An 18,572-nucleotide genomic window follows, 5' to 3' on the forward strand; every position below is an offset into this window, starting at 1 on the left:
ACCAGAAAACCTCCAAGGATGACTGTTTCGACTCTACTGCTTGCTGAATAATATACGATAAAGAGATCAATTGTATGGTTCCGAGAGTTGTGAACCTTTCACTCTTTGGATATTCTTAATGAGAAGGCTCACTTATATTGATCAGCTGGGGCTTTTTATCAGTGAGTTGTCTGTGTTGGTGAGTATAAACATCAGCGCAAAAGCCAATGACCGTTAGACTTCTGCTAATTAAGGTACAATACAGGAAAATGGGAACTTTGAAAGGGTGGGAAAGTTAAGCCTCGGGGATGAGGATGCACAAGGACACTTGATCCTTGCAATCTCTCTTGAACCAGAGATACTCTTACTGATTTGCGTGATGCAACCGTACACTGTCAGGTCTCCCTTGCAGTTATTTCGGTAACACACTCTATATTTCGGTCCACTTTTTCTTTTTTCTCCTTTTTCCAGCTGCGGCTTCGACATGGGTAATACTGGAAACCTTGTTTTTATCGAGTTACCCATGGTTGTGTTTTATCGAGGCCCAGCGAGATTCATCATACATACTTCGGAGGGGGACATCCGCCGGAACATATAAGCCCTACGGTGCCCCAGCATCTTCCTCTTCTTCGCTTTTCCTTATATCCTGGTGTCGTGGAAAACGTATTCGACTAAATTAAGGAACTCCTTCGCTACGGTTCCTTTAATTTACTTCTTTCGTTACTATTTGTTTGTCCACGCATCAATTGAAAAGTTTCCAACATACACTTCATTGCTGTGATTGTTCAAGATGAAGACGTTTCTTGTCTGGTTGCCATTGGCGTCTGCCGTCTTTGGCGCCGCCATCAAGCGCAATGAATTTGAAGGGGCTCCCGGCGGCAACATGCCTGTTCAGGGAAACTGGCCAGGCGAGCCAGGTTGGCCAGGTTGGCCAGGTGAGCCGGGTGAACCGGGTGAGCCTTGTGAGCCAGGAGAGCCAGGAGAGCCGGGTGAGCCAGGTTGGCCTGGAGAGCCTGGAGAGCCTGGAGAGCCTGGGGAGCCTGGGGAGCCTGGGGAGCCTGGAGAGCCTGGAGAGCCTGGAGAGCCATGTGAGCCATGTGAGCCAGGTGAACCAGGTGAACCAGGAGAGCCCGGAGAGCCCGGAGAGCCAGGAGAGCCTGGAGAGCCAGGAGAGCCATGTGAGCCTGGAGAGCCATGTGAGCCGGGTGAGCCATGTGAACCTGGAGAGCCAGGAGAGCCATGTGAGCCGGGTGAGCCATGTGAGCCTCAGGAGCCCACGGAGAGCGTCCCAACCTATGCTCCTATAATTACATTCCCAAGCTATCCTATTCCAACGCCACCAGAGACTACGCCATGCGAGACCGAGACTCCAATCCCAACGGAGACTACGCCATGCGAGACTAGCGAGACTCCAGTTCCAACCTGCTCTACTTGCACTGAGACTACTGGCACCGGCTATCCGACTCAGACCACCGAGACCACGCCTTGCGAGACTAGCGAGACTCCAGTTCCAACCTGCTCTACTTGCACTGAGACTACTGGCACCGGCTACCCGACTCAGACCACCGAGACCACGCCTTGCGAGACCAGCGAGACTCCCGTTCCAACAGAGACTACTGGTACCGGCTACCCAACTCAGACCACCGAGACCACGCCTTGCGAGACTAGCGAGACTCCAGTTCCAACCTGCTCTACTTGCACTGAGACTACTGGAACCGGCTACCCAACTCAAACCACCGAGACCACGCCATGCGAGACCAGCGAGACTCCAGCTCCAACAGAGACTACTGGCACCGGCTACCCGACTCAGAGCACTGAGACCACGCCTTGTGAGACCAGCGAGACTCCAGCTCCAACAGAGACTACTGGCACCGGCTACCCGACTCAGAGCACTGAGACCACGCCTTGTGAGACCAGCGAGACTCCCGTTCCAACAGAGACTACTGGTACCGGCTACCCGACTCAGAGCACTGAGACCACGCCTTGTGAGACCAGCGAGACTCCCGTTCCAACAGAGACTACTGGTACCGGCTACCCAACTCAGACCACCGAGACCAGCGAGACTCCAGTTCCAACCTCAAGCGTACCCTGCTCTACCTCCACTATGACTATCACGGAGACTTACACCAGCACCACCTGCCCAGGTAATTGAAAACACCTATATCCCTATTTTCAAACAGTATCATAAAGACTGACACAATACAGAGACCACAATGACCCAAACCAGCGGATCCGAGACTCTTACCGTTACCAGCACCGAGACTCAGACTTTGACTTTCACTACCATTACTACGTCTGAGACTGTGATTACGCTTACCCCAACTGGTACTCCTCCACCAGAGAGCCCATCAACAGAGAACCCCCCATACCCAACTGGCACTGGTATCCCATCGCCACCACCGGGACCTACCGTTGTTCCCCCACCAGAAACTACTGTTGTGCCCCCGCCAGAAGAGTCTACTGTTGTGCCCCCGCCAGAAGAGTCTACTGTTGTTCCCCCACCAGAAACTACTGTTGTGCCCCCACCAGAAGAGTCTACTGTTCCACCATCTTACCCGTCACAATCCTCAGAGACTCCAATCCCATCGGAAACTACAGGCACTGTTAATCCAACTGAATCCGTTCCTCAGCAGCCATCTGAAAGCCAGCCACCAAGCTACCCATCCCCGCCCCCAGAGACTACGGAGACTGCTGAACCAACTCCATCACTTCCCCCATCCTACCCATCCCCAACTGGGACCGGTGCTCCTCCTTCACCACCATCGGAAAGCTCCCCAGGTGGCACCTACCCTACTGAGCAGCCCAGCCCAACCAGCCCAACTCCAGTTTCACCTCCAACATACACTGGTATGGCTAGCCGTACCAAGAACACTGGACTCGCTGCTCTGATGGCTATTGGAGTTGCTATGATACTGGCATGAGCCATGTTGTTTCACTAATTCTTTATGTTAATTTCTTTTCCTTTCTATTCTAATTGACCCGACACTCCTTTCTTTCCCATATACATGCCTCCCACTTGGCCGTTATAATTTTAATTTCATAATTGACAGCAGTAGTTGGGGAAGGATATGGTAGAGTGACAAATAATTGGAATAAGTTTTACTACCTATCCTTTCCCTCAATTTGGAGTTATCTACAGGTCGAAGTTGCAAAGGTTACAGGTGCAGGGAATATCCCTGTTGACCTGCCCCCCTTTTTTAGTTTACATAATAAATAGTTAATTCTGAACGATGGACATACTTAAAAATCTATCCTCTTTAATGGATAAATGCATAACAGCTTTCGTCTGGCATATCGTACTACATAGTATGTAGTAAGTAAAGTGCCGTCGCAAGTTCTAACCCGCACTTGTTCGGTTTAAGGTCCAAGGTTGTAAAATGAAGGAGAGATGGAACCTCCTTGCTACCTTCGAACGCTGCGTGCATCATGCAAGAACCAACCTTGGTTTATACTCCGATATTTAGAGTCTGACTTAGTTTTGGGTAATGGCTTACATGGAGCCACCGATTGTACTGCATATCACATCGTATCATACCACGTACTATTCGCCACTAAAATGATACGTATGTATGTACCACTTTCCCCAAGAGGTGGGGAGTTTGCCTGCAAACCGAGCAATGCTCTCCTCCTCGGGAGGACGGCGGGTGCAAATGACGGTCCTGGACTGCGCGGATAACTCTGTTCCTCGCAGTATTTCCCTGCTAATTGATCGTACGAAGTAAGGCGAAGATATCTGTGTGATACGGGAGGGCAACAATTTGAATCACATTACACACGTTCTTTTCACAATCGATAGTGCTGGCCAATAAACTCGTCCAGAAGGCCAACACCCAGGCAAGCATATTGTAAATATACTGTTGTCTGTGTCCAGGGACAGCAGCAGTCACTAATAGTACCTGTGCAATGTCCCTCGTGTCCGGGGAGTCACCGTTTCATTCACTCATATTGTCCGACAAGATGCAAATTGGGCTGCTTAGTGACAGCTGCTATGTAGCATAAGGAGATCAATCCTCTGATGATAGTAGGTCTCTCAAGATCACATATTTATTGTATGCAAGTTCTCAAGGAATTACGTTGCAGCCTTCCCTATCAAGGCCTGTGAAAGGGTGACTGCTGCACATCGAAGTCAGCTATAATTGGGATAAATGCTCGTTTATCTAGAATGGGAGTAGGGGAACAAGCCATCAACCACTAACTTGATTCCATAATAAAGGTCTCTTGAGTAAACTTCTCTTTTCCACCATGAATTTCTCTCATCGACTGATATCAACGAAACTCATGCCAAGACAATACTGCTTATATAAGCTTAAAAAGGATAAATAATATTCCGTGAAGATATCCACGTGATAACTATCTGCCAAGATAGATGTGCAAACATGTCGAAAGAGGAATGTTTGTCTTTTCTTCGAGTCCCTAAAGCGGTTTTATATCATGCCAAAGTGTCCTCATCGCGGATTCTTCATCTTCTTCGCAGCCATTCGCGGTCAAGGCAGCTTTTTCTACAAATATATCTTCTTCGAGGCTCCAACTGATAGCATAGACGTGTTCTCTTCTATTTGTTACTCGCCCCAGTGGCGCTGGTTTCTCGTTGTGATTTGAAAGCAACATCTAGTTCGCCCACCACTATTTATCTGGCCAACTGTTAACTCTCTGCTACAGCTTCCTTTTTTTCCTTTCATGAAGCAGGTGACAAAACTACTGATGTCAGCAAAGCTCTGACTTATTGTATATATGTCTTTTTTTCTTCTTCTCAAAGGTACGGGCCTTCATTCCACCATTCCGAGAGATCGTCTTTAAGGACGTTACTAACCCGAAGTTCCTTCTTAGATCCAGATCTGTAAACTCGAAATCACCTTATTCTGTGAAACCTACTTCACAACTACTTCACAATGGCGATATTCGGCCGGCAAATAACTGGGAAGAGAGCGTCTCTTTTCTCGTTAATATGTACGGCAGCTCTGGTCTCTATTTTCTTCGCCACCGTCCCCGCAGTCGCTGCAGCATCTGTTGGCTCCGGTGTCATTGGAATTGATCTTGGAACCGAATACATAAAGGCGGTTCTTGTCAAGCCTGGAATACCACTCGAGATAGTTTTGACCAAAGATTCAAAGAGAAAGGAAGCTGCTGTCGTAGCATTTAAACCTGCTCGTGAATCTAGCCCTGCATTCCCCGAACGATTTTATGGTGGTGATGCAAGTTCACTCGCTGCCAGATTCCCTGATGATGTTTACGCCAACCTGAAAACATTGCTTGGGGTTCCCATTGATACTGGGGTTCAAGGCTCTGGATTAGATGATGAAAACCTAGTTGAGATGTACAGGCAGCGTTACCCTGCGCTGAATATCGAAGCTGCAAGTAATGGTCGAGGGACCGTTGGATTCAAGAGCAGTAAAGTGGGAGCGGATGATGGCAAGGAACCATTCCTAGTCGAAGAATTGCTGTCAATGCAATTGAAACAGATCAAAGCGAATGCAGAGGCATTGGGTGGCAAGGGAACTAACATTAAAAAGGTTGCCATTACGTTTCCGCCATTTTATACCGCCGAGGAAAAGCGCTGCGTGGAGTTGGCTGCAGAATTAGCTGGCCTGAATATTGTCTCCATGGTTAGTGATGGCCTGGCCGTTGGTATCAACTATGCCACTTCTCGTACGTTCCCCAATATCTCCGATGGAAAGGAACCCGAGTATCATGTTATTTTTGACATGGGTGCTGGGTCTACCAGCGCAAGCGTTCTCAAATTCCAAGGCCGAACTGTCAAGGACGTTGGAAAATTCAATAAAACCATCCAGGAGATACATGTTGTTGGAACAGCCTGGGATAAGACTTTGGGTGGTGATTTACTTAACCAACTGATCGTCGATGATATGGTCGAGAAGTTTATCTCTACGAATAAACTAGGGGACGTGACTGTCTCACAAGTTAAGGCTCATGGAAAAACAATGGCGAAACTTTGGAAAGACTCTGAGCGGGTTCGCCAAGTTTTGAGCGCGAACTCGGAAACATCTGTCTCCTTTGAGAATCTCTATCAAGAGGATATCAACTTTAAATACGTCCTCACCAGACCCGAATTTGAAAAGCTCGCTCAAAAATACATGCAACAGGTCACTGTTCCATTGGCTGAAGCGATTTCTGTGGCAGAACTTACGATTGATGACATTGAATCTGTAATTCTGCACGGTGGTGCTACTCGAACCCCTTTTGTCAAGAAATCCCTCGAAGTCTATACCAATGGTAAAATTAGAACAAATGTCAATGCCGATGAAGCTGCAGTATTTGGCGCCGCTTTCAAGGCCGCCTCCCTCAACCCATCCTTCCGAGTCAAGGAGATTCGAACACACGATACCTCGGGCTACTCTATCAATATGAGATGGAGGTCTGGAGGAAAAGATCGGCAGCAGAATCTCTTCACTCCTCGCTCTGAGATGGGTGCTTTCAAGCATTTGACAGTGAAGAACTTGGAGGATTTCACCGTTAATTTCTCTCAACAATATACTCGCAACGGTAAACTAGTCGAAGCTCCCATTCTTGAGGCTCAAACCGCAAACTTGACTGTTTCTTCCACAAAGCTCAAAGACGAATTTGGCTGTGCTCCTGTTAACATCACTACCAAAATTTCTGTCAGGCTGAATCCTGCCAATGGACTCCCAGAAGTTGTAGGTGGAAGTGTCAGCTGCGAAGTACAAAACGAGAAGAAGGGAGTCGTTGAGGATGTTAAGGAATTCTTTGGCCTTGGGTCGAAGAAATCTGACCAAGAGCCTTTAGAGGAGGCTGGTGAAGCAATTGATCTGGATGCCTCCTCAGCATCCACTACGTCTAGTGACAGCACCCCTCCAATAGGAACATCCTCGCCTAGTTCCTCCAAGGAGACTGATAAGGCTGCTAAAGAAACCAAAACTCGAGTAGAATATATTTCAGTTGGCTTCACTTCCACAGTTTTAGGGATCCCACCAATAACTTCTGAAGAGATGAAGCGGATTCAAGAGCGCCTCGCTGCATTTGATGCTGCCGACCTTTCTCGCATCCACCGCGAGGAATCCTTTAACGAGCTTGAAGGTTTTATTTACAAGGCTCGCGACTGGCTCGAGGACGAAACATTCACCAAGGCCACCACCAAAGACTTCCTCAAGCAATTGGAAAATAAGATCGCTGTTTCGGGTGACTGGCTTCATGAAGATGGTTCCAGCGCGGGAATAAAAGAACTAAAAGATAAGCTGCGTGATTTGAAGGATTTTGTTCAACCAGTACTTGATCGACGAAATGAGGGTTCAATTCGGCCTCGGAAGATCGATGCTTTGAGAGGTAGCCTTGATAGCGCGAAGATGCTAGTAGAGATCATGGAGTCTCAAATCAAAGCCGAAGAAGAAATTTTCTCCTCTTCTCTATCAGCTTTCGAAGCTGCTGCCACCGAGTCACCCTCACCTGGGTCGGCGAATACTGACTCGTCTACCACTTTTACAACCTCATCTCCTACAACTTCACCATCTGAAGACCCTGATAGCCTGGACGATGATAATTTCTCGTCCGAACCATCTTCTTCCACCGCATCTGCGCCCACAGTGAAACCTACTCTTTCCTACTCGCTTTACACTCCCGAAGATCTTTCTAGTGCTTCAAAGCTACTTGAATCAACTACGAGTTGGCTTGATGCCAAGATTGAAGAGCAGAAAAAACTCAGCGAGTCTGAAACCCCCGCTCTCACGGTCGCAGATATCAATGTTAAGCTTAAGGAAATTGAAAAGGTTTTATCGTCGATTCTAATGAAACAGAGGCGGCCACATAGCGGGAAACCCAAGTCAAGCGGCAAAAAGAAGAGCAGTGGAAAAGATAAAGCAAAGACCCAAAAATCGAAGTCCAAGTCGAAGGGGAAGCCTAAGACCACTGGAACTTTGGTTTCACAGAAGATAAGGGAGACTCCAAAGAGCGAAACAACCAGCTCCAAGGATGAATTGTAATGGTTGATAGATCTGGACACCCCCGTTCTGTCTTCCCTCATACCTTGTTAAAATTAGCCGATTTGTGATTATTCCTACCTTAGATCTTTTATGCTAACAATGATATATGAGTTGATAGAGATTACGAACATTCACCTTGACAAATTTTTCAATACTACCACTAGCAACATGAATGACTAAGCTGGTTTCCACGTGGAAGAGGACTTTGAGCTTCGTTAGTTAAGCTTAATTTGGTGTGCTATTTTTTTTGATCCCTGATATTATTAATACGTTTTTGGACCGACTGTTGGACCGCTCTGCCCTGGACATCCGCCTTCTAATGTGAAGTTCTTGCTGGAGAATCCTAAACCCGGGCGAATACAACTGGTCGAATTATCCGAAGTTACCCTGGTTTGCGTCCATACACACATACAGGACAAAAAAAAAAGGATAGACAGGGGTTCTCTCACAGAACCCGATAGAATTCAGCGGGCGCCCTGTGGAGATTAACGGAAGTATCACGGATTTTAGATAGCTATGTCCGGGGTCCAGAAAGGAGTTGCATGTTGCGAGGATCGCAAGAAACCAGCTACACCAGCAAAGTGGATTGGAAACTGTTGATATGGGGCAACAGGCAACGACCATCCATTTCCTCAATGTTCATGTATTGACGGATTTCTTCAGAAACAGTTGTCATACCCTATAGAAGAGATATGGTACAATATTAAAAAGAATGGCCTCATTCCTGTCAAAATCTCCTGGTTCGTCCAAAAGTATTGGTTTTCCGAAGCTTTTTAGGCTCCCAGGCTGTTGATTTATAATACCCACAAAAGCCTAAGCTGATGCTGACAAAACTATCGTATTTCCATAAGTTCTTGGTGACAGCATGATAGAGCAATTTAGCTGCACCAATCATGTTCTCGGTTAAGCACTTATATAAATTGATTTACCTACATATAGGTTCCGGATCGTACCGTCATCGGAGAGTTATATTATATCCGGATGGATACCTTTGACTCATTTTCAAAGAATGCCATTGCCTATAAATTGCGCCGAAATCTCTTGAGATGGTGGTGTTTATTCACATTTCTTGCCTCTCAGCAGTTGGGACCTTCGCCTTTATTTTATTTCTGAAATGGATGCTTCTGCTCAATCCTCTGTCCCAGCCAGTGGGCAGGCTTCACTCTATTCAATTGACCGCCCTCTAACTAATACCATTGATAACTCTGAAAAAGCCACTGTTGACAATAGCGATACTTCAATTCCACCACGAGTCCATGGATGGAAGGTGAGTGAATATCAAACAGCTTCATTTACACCATCCTTATGCCTATATAGTGGTTTCTTGTATGCTGCGTTCTATATTCCACTATCTTCCTGTACGGGCTCGATACAACCATTGTTGCAGACGTCCAGGTTCCTATTGTGGAAAGATTTGGGTCTGTGGATAAATTGAGTTGGCTTGGAACAGGCTTCCCTTTGGGGTCGGTTGCAACTATTCTTCCAATGTAAGGCACCTTCTTATAGTTCATCTTCAGATACAAGCTAATGTTTAAAAGTGGCGCTTTTTATAACATATTTGATATCAAATATGTATACATCATATCACTCGCTTTGTTCGAGGGCGGAAGTGCGCTATGTGGAGGTGCCCCTACTATGAATTCATTGATCGTGGGCCGGGTGATGGCCGGAATTGGGGGGTGTGGAATGTATCTTGGGTATGTATTGGCACATCATAAAGTAGGAGCCTTTTTACTAATATACTACATAGAGTCCTCAATTATATTGCTATTTTTACAACCCTTCGAAGACGACCAGTATATATGGGTTTGACTGGCATAGTGTGGGGAGCAGGAGCTATCCTTGGCCCAGTGATAGGAGGCTCATTTGCAGATAGCCCAGCGACTTGGAGATGGGTAAGTTTGGCCTTCCTTCTCTGACTTTGTAACTCTCTAACAATTTTAGGCATTTTATATCAATCTAGTTCTTGCTGCCGTGACATTACCCGCCCTTTTCACGCTCCTTCCAAGGTACAATTCTGCGTCGGCTGGTTCCGTGGTTTCTAAACTCATGGAGTTCGATATCATAGGAATGGTCCTTAACGGTGGAATTTACTTCCTATGGGTCCTCGCTCTTACCTTTGCCGGGATCACCTGGAGATGGGATGATGGGCGCATAATCGCTTTATTCGTTCTATTCGGAGTCACATTGATTGCCTTCATTCTCCAACAGTATTTCTCCGTGTTCACCACCCCGGCTCGCCGCGCATTTCCAGGAACGTTTCTCAAGAGACGATCCTTGGTAATCCTTTATATAAGTACCTGCTGCGCTAACTCAGCATTCTTCGTCGGAGCTTATTATATACCGCTATTCTTTCAGTTTACTCGCGGTGATAGCGCCATTGCAGCCGCTGTACGGCTCCTTCCATATGTGATGGTAACAATAACAGTGATCATGTCGAGTGGAGCATTGATGCCAGTTTTCGGCTACTATATGCCTTGGTACTCTGTCAGCGGGGTGTTTTTGGTTGCTGGATCCTCCCTCATGTATACCGTCGATGCCCACACGCCTACTGCCAATATATATGGATACTCTGTTCTTCTTGCTATTGGAGCCGGAGCCATAGCACAGGCAGCTTACAGTGTTGCAGCAGCAAAGGTAAAGGAAACCGAAGTGAATCAGTCAGTTACCTTTATCAATCTCGCTCAACTTGGAGCAACGGTTCTATGTCTCGCTATCTCGGGAACCATATTCCAGAACCAAGCACTTCGGAATCTCGAAACAGCCCTTGCTGGATATGGCGATTACTCGAGGTCGCAGCTGATCTCTGCAATCGCTGGTGCTAAAAGTGATATTCTCATTCATGGGTCACCCGAAGTTAAGACCGCTGCGATTAACGCAATCGTTGCTGCAATGAGGAACGTTTACGTTTCGCTTATTGCTGCCGGCGGGCTGGTGTTGGTGACATCATTCTTCCTCAAGAGGGAGAAGCTGTTTATGAAAATGGAGGCGGTAGGATAAGGCATGGTGATACAATAGGGATAATACAGAAACAAATTCATAACTGAGAATAAATAATGGTAGAATAAAACAACAAGCCAAGCAGCATAAAAATAACCACGATCATAAATATACATGGTCACATCGGTAATTCTCTTCTAAATAAATCCCCTTCACTTTATATTATCATTGACATCATCGTAATTAGATTTTGACAATAAGGTACCTATGCTTAGTTAGGTATACATAGTCAGTTCTTGCTGCATTACTTGTTGTATATACACCGTTCGTATTTATCTTAGAGCCTTCGTGTATGTACCAGAACATTTTATTCCCAATGCTTGGGACTAGATGTTCAAAGTTTGCCAGTGTCGGAATCACCAAATAAGATCATTATATATGAGCTACGCCGCGTAACTCATGATCCTTGAGGCTCTTCGAGGGCAAGCTGATTCTGGGCGTCCTTAAATCGTGCATTTGCAGCTGTAATACTTGCATCCCTTTGTTCTTTTGCCCAGTCTCGAAGATTTCGATAAGTAGTTACGGCTTGCCTGAAGGTCTCCAGACTATTTACCATGGAGTATGAGCACAAGGAAGTCATGACATATTCAGGGCGGCCATTAGTATCTACCGGTGGTTCAATGTGGGTAGTGTATAATCTGAGGTGGCCGCATTGGTAGGTTGCCGTAATAGTGTATGCATTTTTATCGTAGACAGGGCTGTCATTCTTGTAGGACTGCAAGGCATGGATTCCTCGAGCTCCAATTGCACCATCATGGCAAGCCTGCCGGGCTGCAACGGCAGGACTTCCATCAGGGCCTTTGACTTCCAGAAAGAAGTTTGGTAGCATTGGAAAATGTTTATATGTTGACGGTACAATCATGTCATCCAAGTCATCTCGGATTAAACGGTTGAGTTGTTCTGGGCGAGCACCATAGAGGAGGTCAGGTTTTGCGATGACGAGCGTGTCATCAGTCATTGAAGCAAGATTGCTGCAGAGGTGATCCATTGCAGTACTCCCTCGATTCTTATTACTTCCGTCCATAGTCGGTATCAGTAAACCAATGACCCCCGACTCATTAACAGCGATCGTATCCCGAAACTTAAATTTCTGGAAGTCATCAGCGGAGAGGTCTGTAGGCGAAACAGCTCTTCGCGATCGGGACAGTATATCATGGAGGTTATCAAAATTTTTCGGTTTTGGCATTGGTTTGCCGCACGGACGGTCGTATCCATCGAGATATATTCCGTGGGAAGATAGATGCTGTGTGAATTTCGGGCTATAGGCTGTGATTGATTTTATTTTTGTGGTCTTGGAGCTTGAGGAGCTAGTAGATGATTTTTTCCCTCCGGTAAAAGCAGAATTGCTTTGGTATGAGGCTTTTGCACTCCGCTTGGTGACCCTTGATGTGTTTTCACCTGAAGGCTTAGTTCTTGGAGTGGGCTTGCTTGAAACAGCCTTCACTGAGCTTGCCCTTGTTGGAACCATTGGCAATGCTGCTATGTTAAGAACTTAAAAATTGTAGGATAATAATGGTAATATTATTTAACCGCCTTAACTGATGCTGGACAGTTGCTTCGGGTCGTTTTATGGGAAATAGAGGACATCTTCTCTGATTTATATCATTAACTCGTGCAGGGTAACAGAGTATAAAAAGCTGCAGTGGGGGCTAAACAGTTGCTTGGTATACAAGGCACTCATCTTTTTACTTCGATCACGTCCAGGGAGATAATTAGTTCTGTAGGGATTTCAACATGGCGAGGCTGATGTTCTCTGTACTATGTATAGGTTTTGTGCATGTAGGTTTACACGTGATATTTATAATGAGATGTCACGAGAAGCTTATTGGATAATTTTAGCCGCTGACCGGGTCGGCCCGCATATCACGTGACTACTTGCATATCTTGGCATAAATCATGTTGTGCAGCAGTTGATCTATTTTCGGCTTGGGGCGAGATGGGATACCGGTATGAAATGGTCACATGGAGGGGATTACTATTAGAGCTACGTTTTGTACGTTGATAGACTGGCTTGTATAATTAGATGAATGGGTGGTGACTGTCTATCTCTAAGGACACGCTGTCATTACGTTCACATTTCAGGATGCGATGACAGGATCCATGATGAATCGCAGAGCGGTCAAAAGTCGGTCACTGTGTGCACATTTAACCTTTAAGCAGTGGTTTCAGGCATGGAGATAGAATCATGGTGGTTTGCTTAAACTGCATTATTACCCTGCTGTGGGGATGCAAGCCTTGAAATGCCACTCTCGATAAAGATTGTCAAAGAGTGCATCCTGCACTCCGTATATATCCAAACCAAAAGATAATAAGGCGTATAAAAGGTTTAAGTCTGATAGGATAGAATAATCGGATGGCGGCATTCTCCACAGACCAGCCATAGAGAAGAGAATGATTGGAAACACTTCATATGTTTGTGCTGCTGCCTGCTCAGACAAAATTGGCATGAGTTGTATCTGATACGCAACCTAGGTAGAGCCACAGATATATATCCTTGCGGTTCAATATGTCCATTGGGGTTATGTCAAGTAAATCTATCTCATCCATTTTGTAGGGATATGACGGATATTTTATTCTCTGATCTGAGCTGTGTTTTGTGTCAAAATGAACTGCTTTATCGACCTTCCTATCGTCCAACTCACCAACTATCGTATAATATTATATTCATAGAGCAGATATTGAGGAAAACATCTCGTGTCTGTTTCTTGTTCGTCTTCAAAAATATCTGCGGCTCAAACTTGCCAAGATAAAGCGCGGGCGATAACACCACGTGACCGGACAACGTCAAGCAGGTAACTAACTACATCGGCCAAATCTGGCGGGGTTTTTTGTGGTGGGAGTCATTATTTATTTCTGCTCTCTAGCAACAACTCCATTTGCTGCTACCTCTGGTATTTTCTTTTCTTCAATCCTGGAAAATACTGGGATAACTAGGGCAAATATGGATACACCAACTGAATTACCGGTTCGCCCAAAACCAGTGGAGGAAGTGAACAAGCCAGGTGAAGAACAGAAATCTGCTGCAGAACAGAAGTCACCAAAAGAAAAGAAGCAAAAGGAGAAGAGGCCGAAAGAGAAGAAACCAAAGCCTGAAAAGGCTCCCTCCGAGTCGAAACGCGCTGCTCCAGCTCCCAATGACCCCGATGCGATGTTCAAAGTCGGCTTTCTTGCTGATGTGTATAAAGAAAGGCCGCTTGAAGCCACCGCCAACAAACAGGTGGTAACGCGATTCCCTCCCGAGCCAAATGGCTATCTTCATATCGGCCACAGTAAAGCTATGACTGTCAACTTTGAGTTCGCAAGATATTACGGTGGGATATGCTACTTGCGTTTCGATGATTCCAACCCCAAAGGTGAGGAAGAGCGATATGTCGAGAGCATCAAAGATATAGTCAGCTGGCTGGGTTTTACGCCGGTAAAGATCACCCATACCAGCGATTATTTCGACCAGCTGTATGAACTCGCGGAAAAATTGATCCTGAAGGACAAAGCATACGTCTGTCATTGCACAGGTGAGGTGAATTTGGCACACTCTTGTTAGTATTTCAACTGACCTTTCTTAGATAGCGAGGTCAAAGCCCAGCGTGGTGCAGATGATACTTCGGACAAAAAGGGCAATGAAAGATTTGCTTGCGCCCACCGTGACCGTCCCACCTCTGAGTCACTCGCCGAATTCCGTGCAATGCGTGAGGGCAAATACCGCGCACGAGAGGCGGCACTCCGCTTAAAGCAAGACTTAAAAAACCCAAATCCTCAGATGTGGGATCTTTTTGCATACCGAGTTGTTGAAACAGATGATGGCCAGTTTGCAAAACATCTGCAGACAGGAGACAAGTGGAAAATATATCCAACGTATGAATACTGTCACTGCGTATGTGATAGCTTTGAGAATATCACTCACTCACTTTGTACTACGGAGTTCGAGTTATCGCGTGAGTCCTATGACTGGGTGGTTAATGAGCTTGACATCTACAAGCCAATGCAAAGAGAGTACGTATCTTTCCTCAGAGCCACAAACTTCTTGGAATTAGCTTTACTAAATCAATTACAGATATGGCCGACTAAATATTAACGGTACCATCATGTCAAAGCGGAAGCTTGTTGAGCTCATTGAAGGTAACGAGCCAAAGGGATGCAACCGTGGGAAGTATGTCAAGGGATGGGATGACCCTCGTCTTTTTACTCTCGTTGGCCTTCGTCGACGTGGAATTCCTCCACAAGCAATCTTATCCTTTGTGAAAGAGCTCGGAGTTACAAAGGCAAAGACCACAATTGACGTTAAACGTTTGGAACAGTCTGTGAGATCCTATCTAGAGTCGACAGTGCCCAGACTTATGCTTGTTATGGACCCTATCCCTGTAACCATTGATAATCTTCCAGAAGACTACGTCGAGATGATTGAGTTGCCCTTCTCAAAGGACCCTAACCATGGTGTAAGCACTCCTCATGGCGTTAAGAAATTCGCTTGTCTGCTTCGTCGCCGTTTATTAATATGCCAATCTAGTCCCACACTGTTCCATTCACCAATACCGTCTACATTGACCGCAGCGACTTTAGGGAGGAAGCTTCGGACAACTTTTTCCGGCTTGCGCCCGGTGGCTCGGTTGGTCTGCTAAAGGTTCCATTCCCGATAACCGCCACATCTTTCGAAAAGGATCCCTCTACTGGTCTAGTTACTTCGATTCATGCGAAGTACGATAAACCTGAGGGAGATGAAAAGTTCAAAAAGCCTAAAGCGTAAGTTCGGCTCTTATCAAAAATCCCTACAGTCTGCCTTGAAATTGACCCCTGCCATCTAGATATATCCAATGGGTTGCTAGATCTCCTGCCCATAACAGCCCTGTCAGCGTCGAAGTACATAACTTTAACCCTCTCTTTAAATCGGCTAATCCTGCTGGACACCCAGATGGGTTCCTGGCAGACATAAACCCCGACTCTGAGGAGATCTTTCCCAACGCAATTATTGAGGCTGGGTTCCATGAAATTAAAGAGAGGGCCCCATGGCCTGCTAATAAGGGAGAAGCGACTGCCGATAAACCGTCTCCTGCCTCAGTCCGTTTCCAGGGCATGCGTGTTGCATATTTCTGCGAGGACAGCACAAGCACACCTGAGAAAATTGTACTTAATAGAATTGTGACACTCAAGGAAGACGCTGGGAAAGCATGATGAGCACATACATGTCTTGGTATGATACCATATGCCCAAGAATCCAGATAAAAAATAAAAGTGGTATTCTTTTAATCGTATCATCTTGATATTCTAGATATGGCTTCGGAATTTCGGTAAAATAATTGCCAGGCTGACCAGTTGAAATCTTTCCCAGCCCAGATGCCGATGTTTCTGAACATTAAAAGGAATGAATAAAAGATAGCCACAGTCGGTATATATGGAGTTACTGGAAGTGTAAATAGCGACTTATTCAAGGGCCATGGTACCGTAAATGCTAGTACCCGTATAAGACAAACGGATACTTATGGCTTCCTTCTAGATTTCCATGTTGAAAATATTAAATAGTAAGACATTCGGTATGGAAGAGTATGCATAGTTTACCCTCTAATTATGGCCACCGTCAGGGTGGGACAAAGGGTAATAATATAAATATATTCAAAACGATCATACACATTCATTCAATGATCTTCACACTTGAGAAAAATCCGTACAATCCTAATGTCCCATAATTCCACACAATTCAAGAATGCTACCACTGGCCTCTCCCTAGCTTGCCAACAAATGAAATCCAAAAGTAAAAAAAAAAAAAAAAAAAAAAAAACAAAATAACAAAATAGGTAGCCATTAGCCATACCTGGCAGGTAAAGAGTATGATATATTTAATGCAGAGTAAGTGGAAGACTCTGTCCATTCGGACTAGATCGGTTGACGCTGGATTAATCAATAGAGTAACTGTGAGATCCGCCCGTTGACGATGCTTTAATGGCTTCTAATAGTATAAATGCCGTTTATGTGGTGTATTGGTAGGGAGCCATCCGATGCAGAGAAGAAAAGAAGAAGGTTGATATTTGATAGTACATGTTTCCGAACAGAATCCTGAGGTGACACCGGCCAAAGTACAGTCCCTTGATAGTAATAGTATTTTGCTCATGCAATATTAACGATAAAGCGAACGTGGTTGATTCTTCTAGCTGATCAACTCTGCCAGAGGACGCATTTGGTCTCGGTGGCCGCGCTGAGGCTGCCAGTAACGAAGAGGGTTCAGCTTGTACGCAGAAGTCGGGCTTGGATGCATTTCAGAAGGATAATTGCTCGGTGCCGAGACAGAGTGTAGTGAACGCTCATATGCATTTTGTGGAGCAGTGACGAGCATTTCCTCTTCCATGTCGGCAGTGGATTGGTGGTCTGGCAGGTCTATTCGAAATGTACTTTGCGAAAGTTCGACACTGGGCGCCCTATCTGGCCGTAGATAGAGGCGTAGGAGCTGGCGTCTCTGCAGCTCAGTGTCGTCCAGGGCAGCTTCGGTGGCAGCCCGCGAGCGTTTCCGCCTCCGCCGTCGCGAGCAGGTCGCGGACAGCCAGTAGTCAGAGAAGTAAAAGGCCAGAAAGCCATAGGCGGTTGTAGAAACGCACGAGATGACCACGATGATGGTTGATAGCATGTTCATCGGCAGCAGGCTGCGAATCAGGATGTTTATGACAATATTAAAGAGTCCAAGGATGGACGAGGTGAAACAGGCGCTGTAATAGATCCATGTTAGTGGTTATCCAGTGTAGAAAAATGCATCGGAAATATAAGATCGTCATACAAGAAGAGAGAGTTAAATAGGTAGATACTCCTGCGCCACCGCACATAATATAAAGCGCTGAGGAGGTATGCAAGCGTAAGAAGGATGACACCAGCTCCAAGAAGCGCATTCTTATTTGCTTCCAGCTTCGCGCCGTCTGGCTCCATGGCGAAGGGAAAGAGGATGAAGCTAAGCAGAAGCAACCGATCTTTGGTTAGCACACCAAAGAAGTGACCCAACTTTAACAAGTATCAACGGGCAATATGATCATTGGATATCATAAATAGAAACATCGAAAAACATACCCGGTGAACAGAGACCACGCAGAGCCGATGGAGACGGCTTTCCAGTACCATGGCAATTGATCTCCCAACAGGCCGAGAGACCTACCCAGCTCTGAGTAGTTACGGGGAGCCATCTTGACTGGACGTCATCACATCGAGAGGAGCGACGAGAAGAAGATGAAGCGCACAAGACTTGGTCAAGCTGCCAGGACACGAAGATAGCTACTACGTAATGCGGAAGAGCAAGTCCAAGTGTCTGAAAGCAGTGCGTATCCGGTCGTATTCACAGGCTAGTTTCTTATCAGGGCCAGGGTTTAGCAGTCTGCAGGGTGGTGGGGATGAGGAGGGCGCATTTGAACGAAGGACTGGAGTGAGCAGCGAGTAACATGAGGGTCAAACGAGTGAACGAGACCGGCTGGACTGCAGGCAGACCTGCTGTGGAAGATGGGAAACAGAGAAGCGCAAGGGATGAGAAGCCAGAATGAGAGAGGATAAGAAGACGGAAAAAAAAGAGAGAGAACAAGGCCTGCGGTAGGGATCGGATAACAATAGTTGAAAAAAGGAACTAATCAGGTCCAGGGCTCGCTTTTTCTGCGTGCTGTCTTCGTCTTTTCAAGTTTA

General features: G+C 46.0%; 6 protein-coding genes across 6 annotated transcripts; 4 read left to right on the plus strand and 2 right to left on the minus strand.

Annotated features, from left to right (window-relative positions):
• Positions 1–769: 769 nt before the first annotated feature.
• On the plus strand, positions 770–2,900 carry MCYG_06547 (viral protein TPX; the record flags this gene model as incomplete). Its single annotated transcript, XM_002844537.1, has 3 exons — positions 770–914; positions 1,323–2,123; positions 2,185–2,900. 3 exons carry the CDS (start codon positions 770–772, stop codon positions 2,898–2,900), a joined length of 1,662 nt encoding a protein of 553 aa, XP_002844583.1.
• Positions 2,901–4,868: 1,968 nt separating this feature from the next.
• On the plus strand, positions 4,869–7,931 carry MCYG_06548 (hypoxia up-regulated protein 1; the record flags this gene model as incomplete). Its single annotated transcript, XM_002844538.1, has 1 exon — positions 4,869–7,931. One exon carries the CDS (start codon positions 4,869–4,871, stop codon positions 7,929–7,931), a length of 3,063 nt encoding a protein of 1,020 aa, XP_002844584.1.
• Positions 7,932–9,045: 1,114 nt separating this feature from the next.
• Positions 9,046–10,931, plus strand: MCYG_06549 (conserved hypothetical protein; the record flags this gene model as incomplete). Its single annotated transcript, XM_002844539.1, has 5 exons — positions 9,046–9,198; positions 9,249–9,418; positions 9,470–9,628; positions 9,682–9,826; positions 9,876–10,931. The coding sequence occupies 5 exons, from the start codon at positions 9,046–9,048 to the stop codon at positions 10,929–10,931; spliced, it is 1,683 nt and encodes a 560-aa protein (XP_002844585.1).
• Positions 10,932–11,328: 397 nt separating this feature from the next.
• Positions 11,329–12,399, minus strand: MCYG_06550 (conserved hypothetical protein; the record flags this gene model as incomplete). The annotated part of the gene is made up of 1 exon (XM_002844540.1): positions 11,329–12,399. The coding sequence occupies one exon, from the start codon at positions 12,397–12,399 to the stop codon at positions 11,329–11,331; it is 1,071 nt and encodes a 356-aa protein (XP_002844586.1).
• Positions 12,400–13,872: 1,473 nt separating this feature from the next.
• Positions 13,873–16,097, plus strand: MCYG_06551 (glutaminyl-tRNA synthetase; the record flags this gene model as incomplete). Its single annotated transcript, XM_002844541.1, has 5 exons — positions 13,873–14,443; positions 14,495–14,921; positions 14,983–15,364; positions 15,436–15,668; positions 15,731–16,097. 5 exons carry the CDS (start codon positions 13,873–13,875, stop codon positions 16,095–16,097), a joined length of 1,980 nt encoding a protein of 659 aa, XP_002844587.1.
• Positions 16,098–17,067: 970 nt separating this feature from the next.
• Positions 17,068–18,085, minus strand: MCYG_06552 (conserved hypothetical protein; the record flags this gene model as incomplete). The annotated part of the gene is made up of 3 exons (XM_002844542.1): positions 17,068–17,620; positions 17,689–17,856; positions 17,973–18,085. 3 exons carry the CDS (start codon positions 18,083–18,085, stop codon positions 17,068–17,070), a joined length of 834 nt encoding a protein of 277 aa, XP_002844588.1.
• Positions 18,086–18,572: the final 487 nt, after the last annotated feature.

This window comes from Microsporum canis, genomic scaffold, assembly GCF_000151145.1.
Source record: "Microsporum canis CBS 113480 supercont1.6 genomic scaffold, whole genome shotgun sequence".
Classification (NCBI taxonomy): domain Eukaryota; kingdom Fungi; phylum Ascomycota; class Eurotiomycetes; order Onygenales; family Arthrodermataceae; genus Microsporum; species Microsporum canis.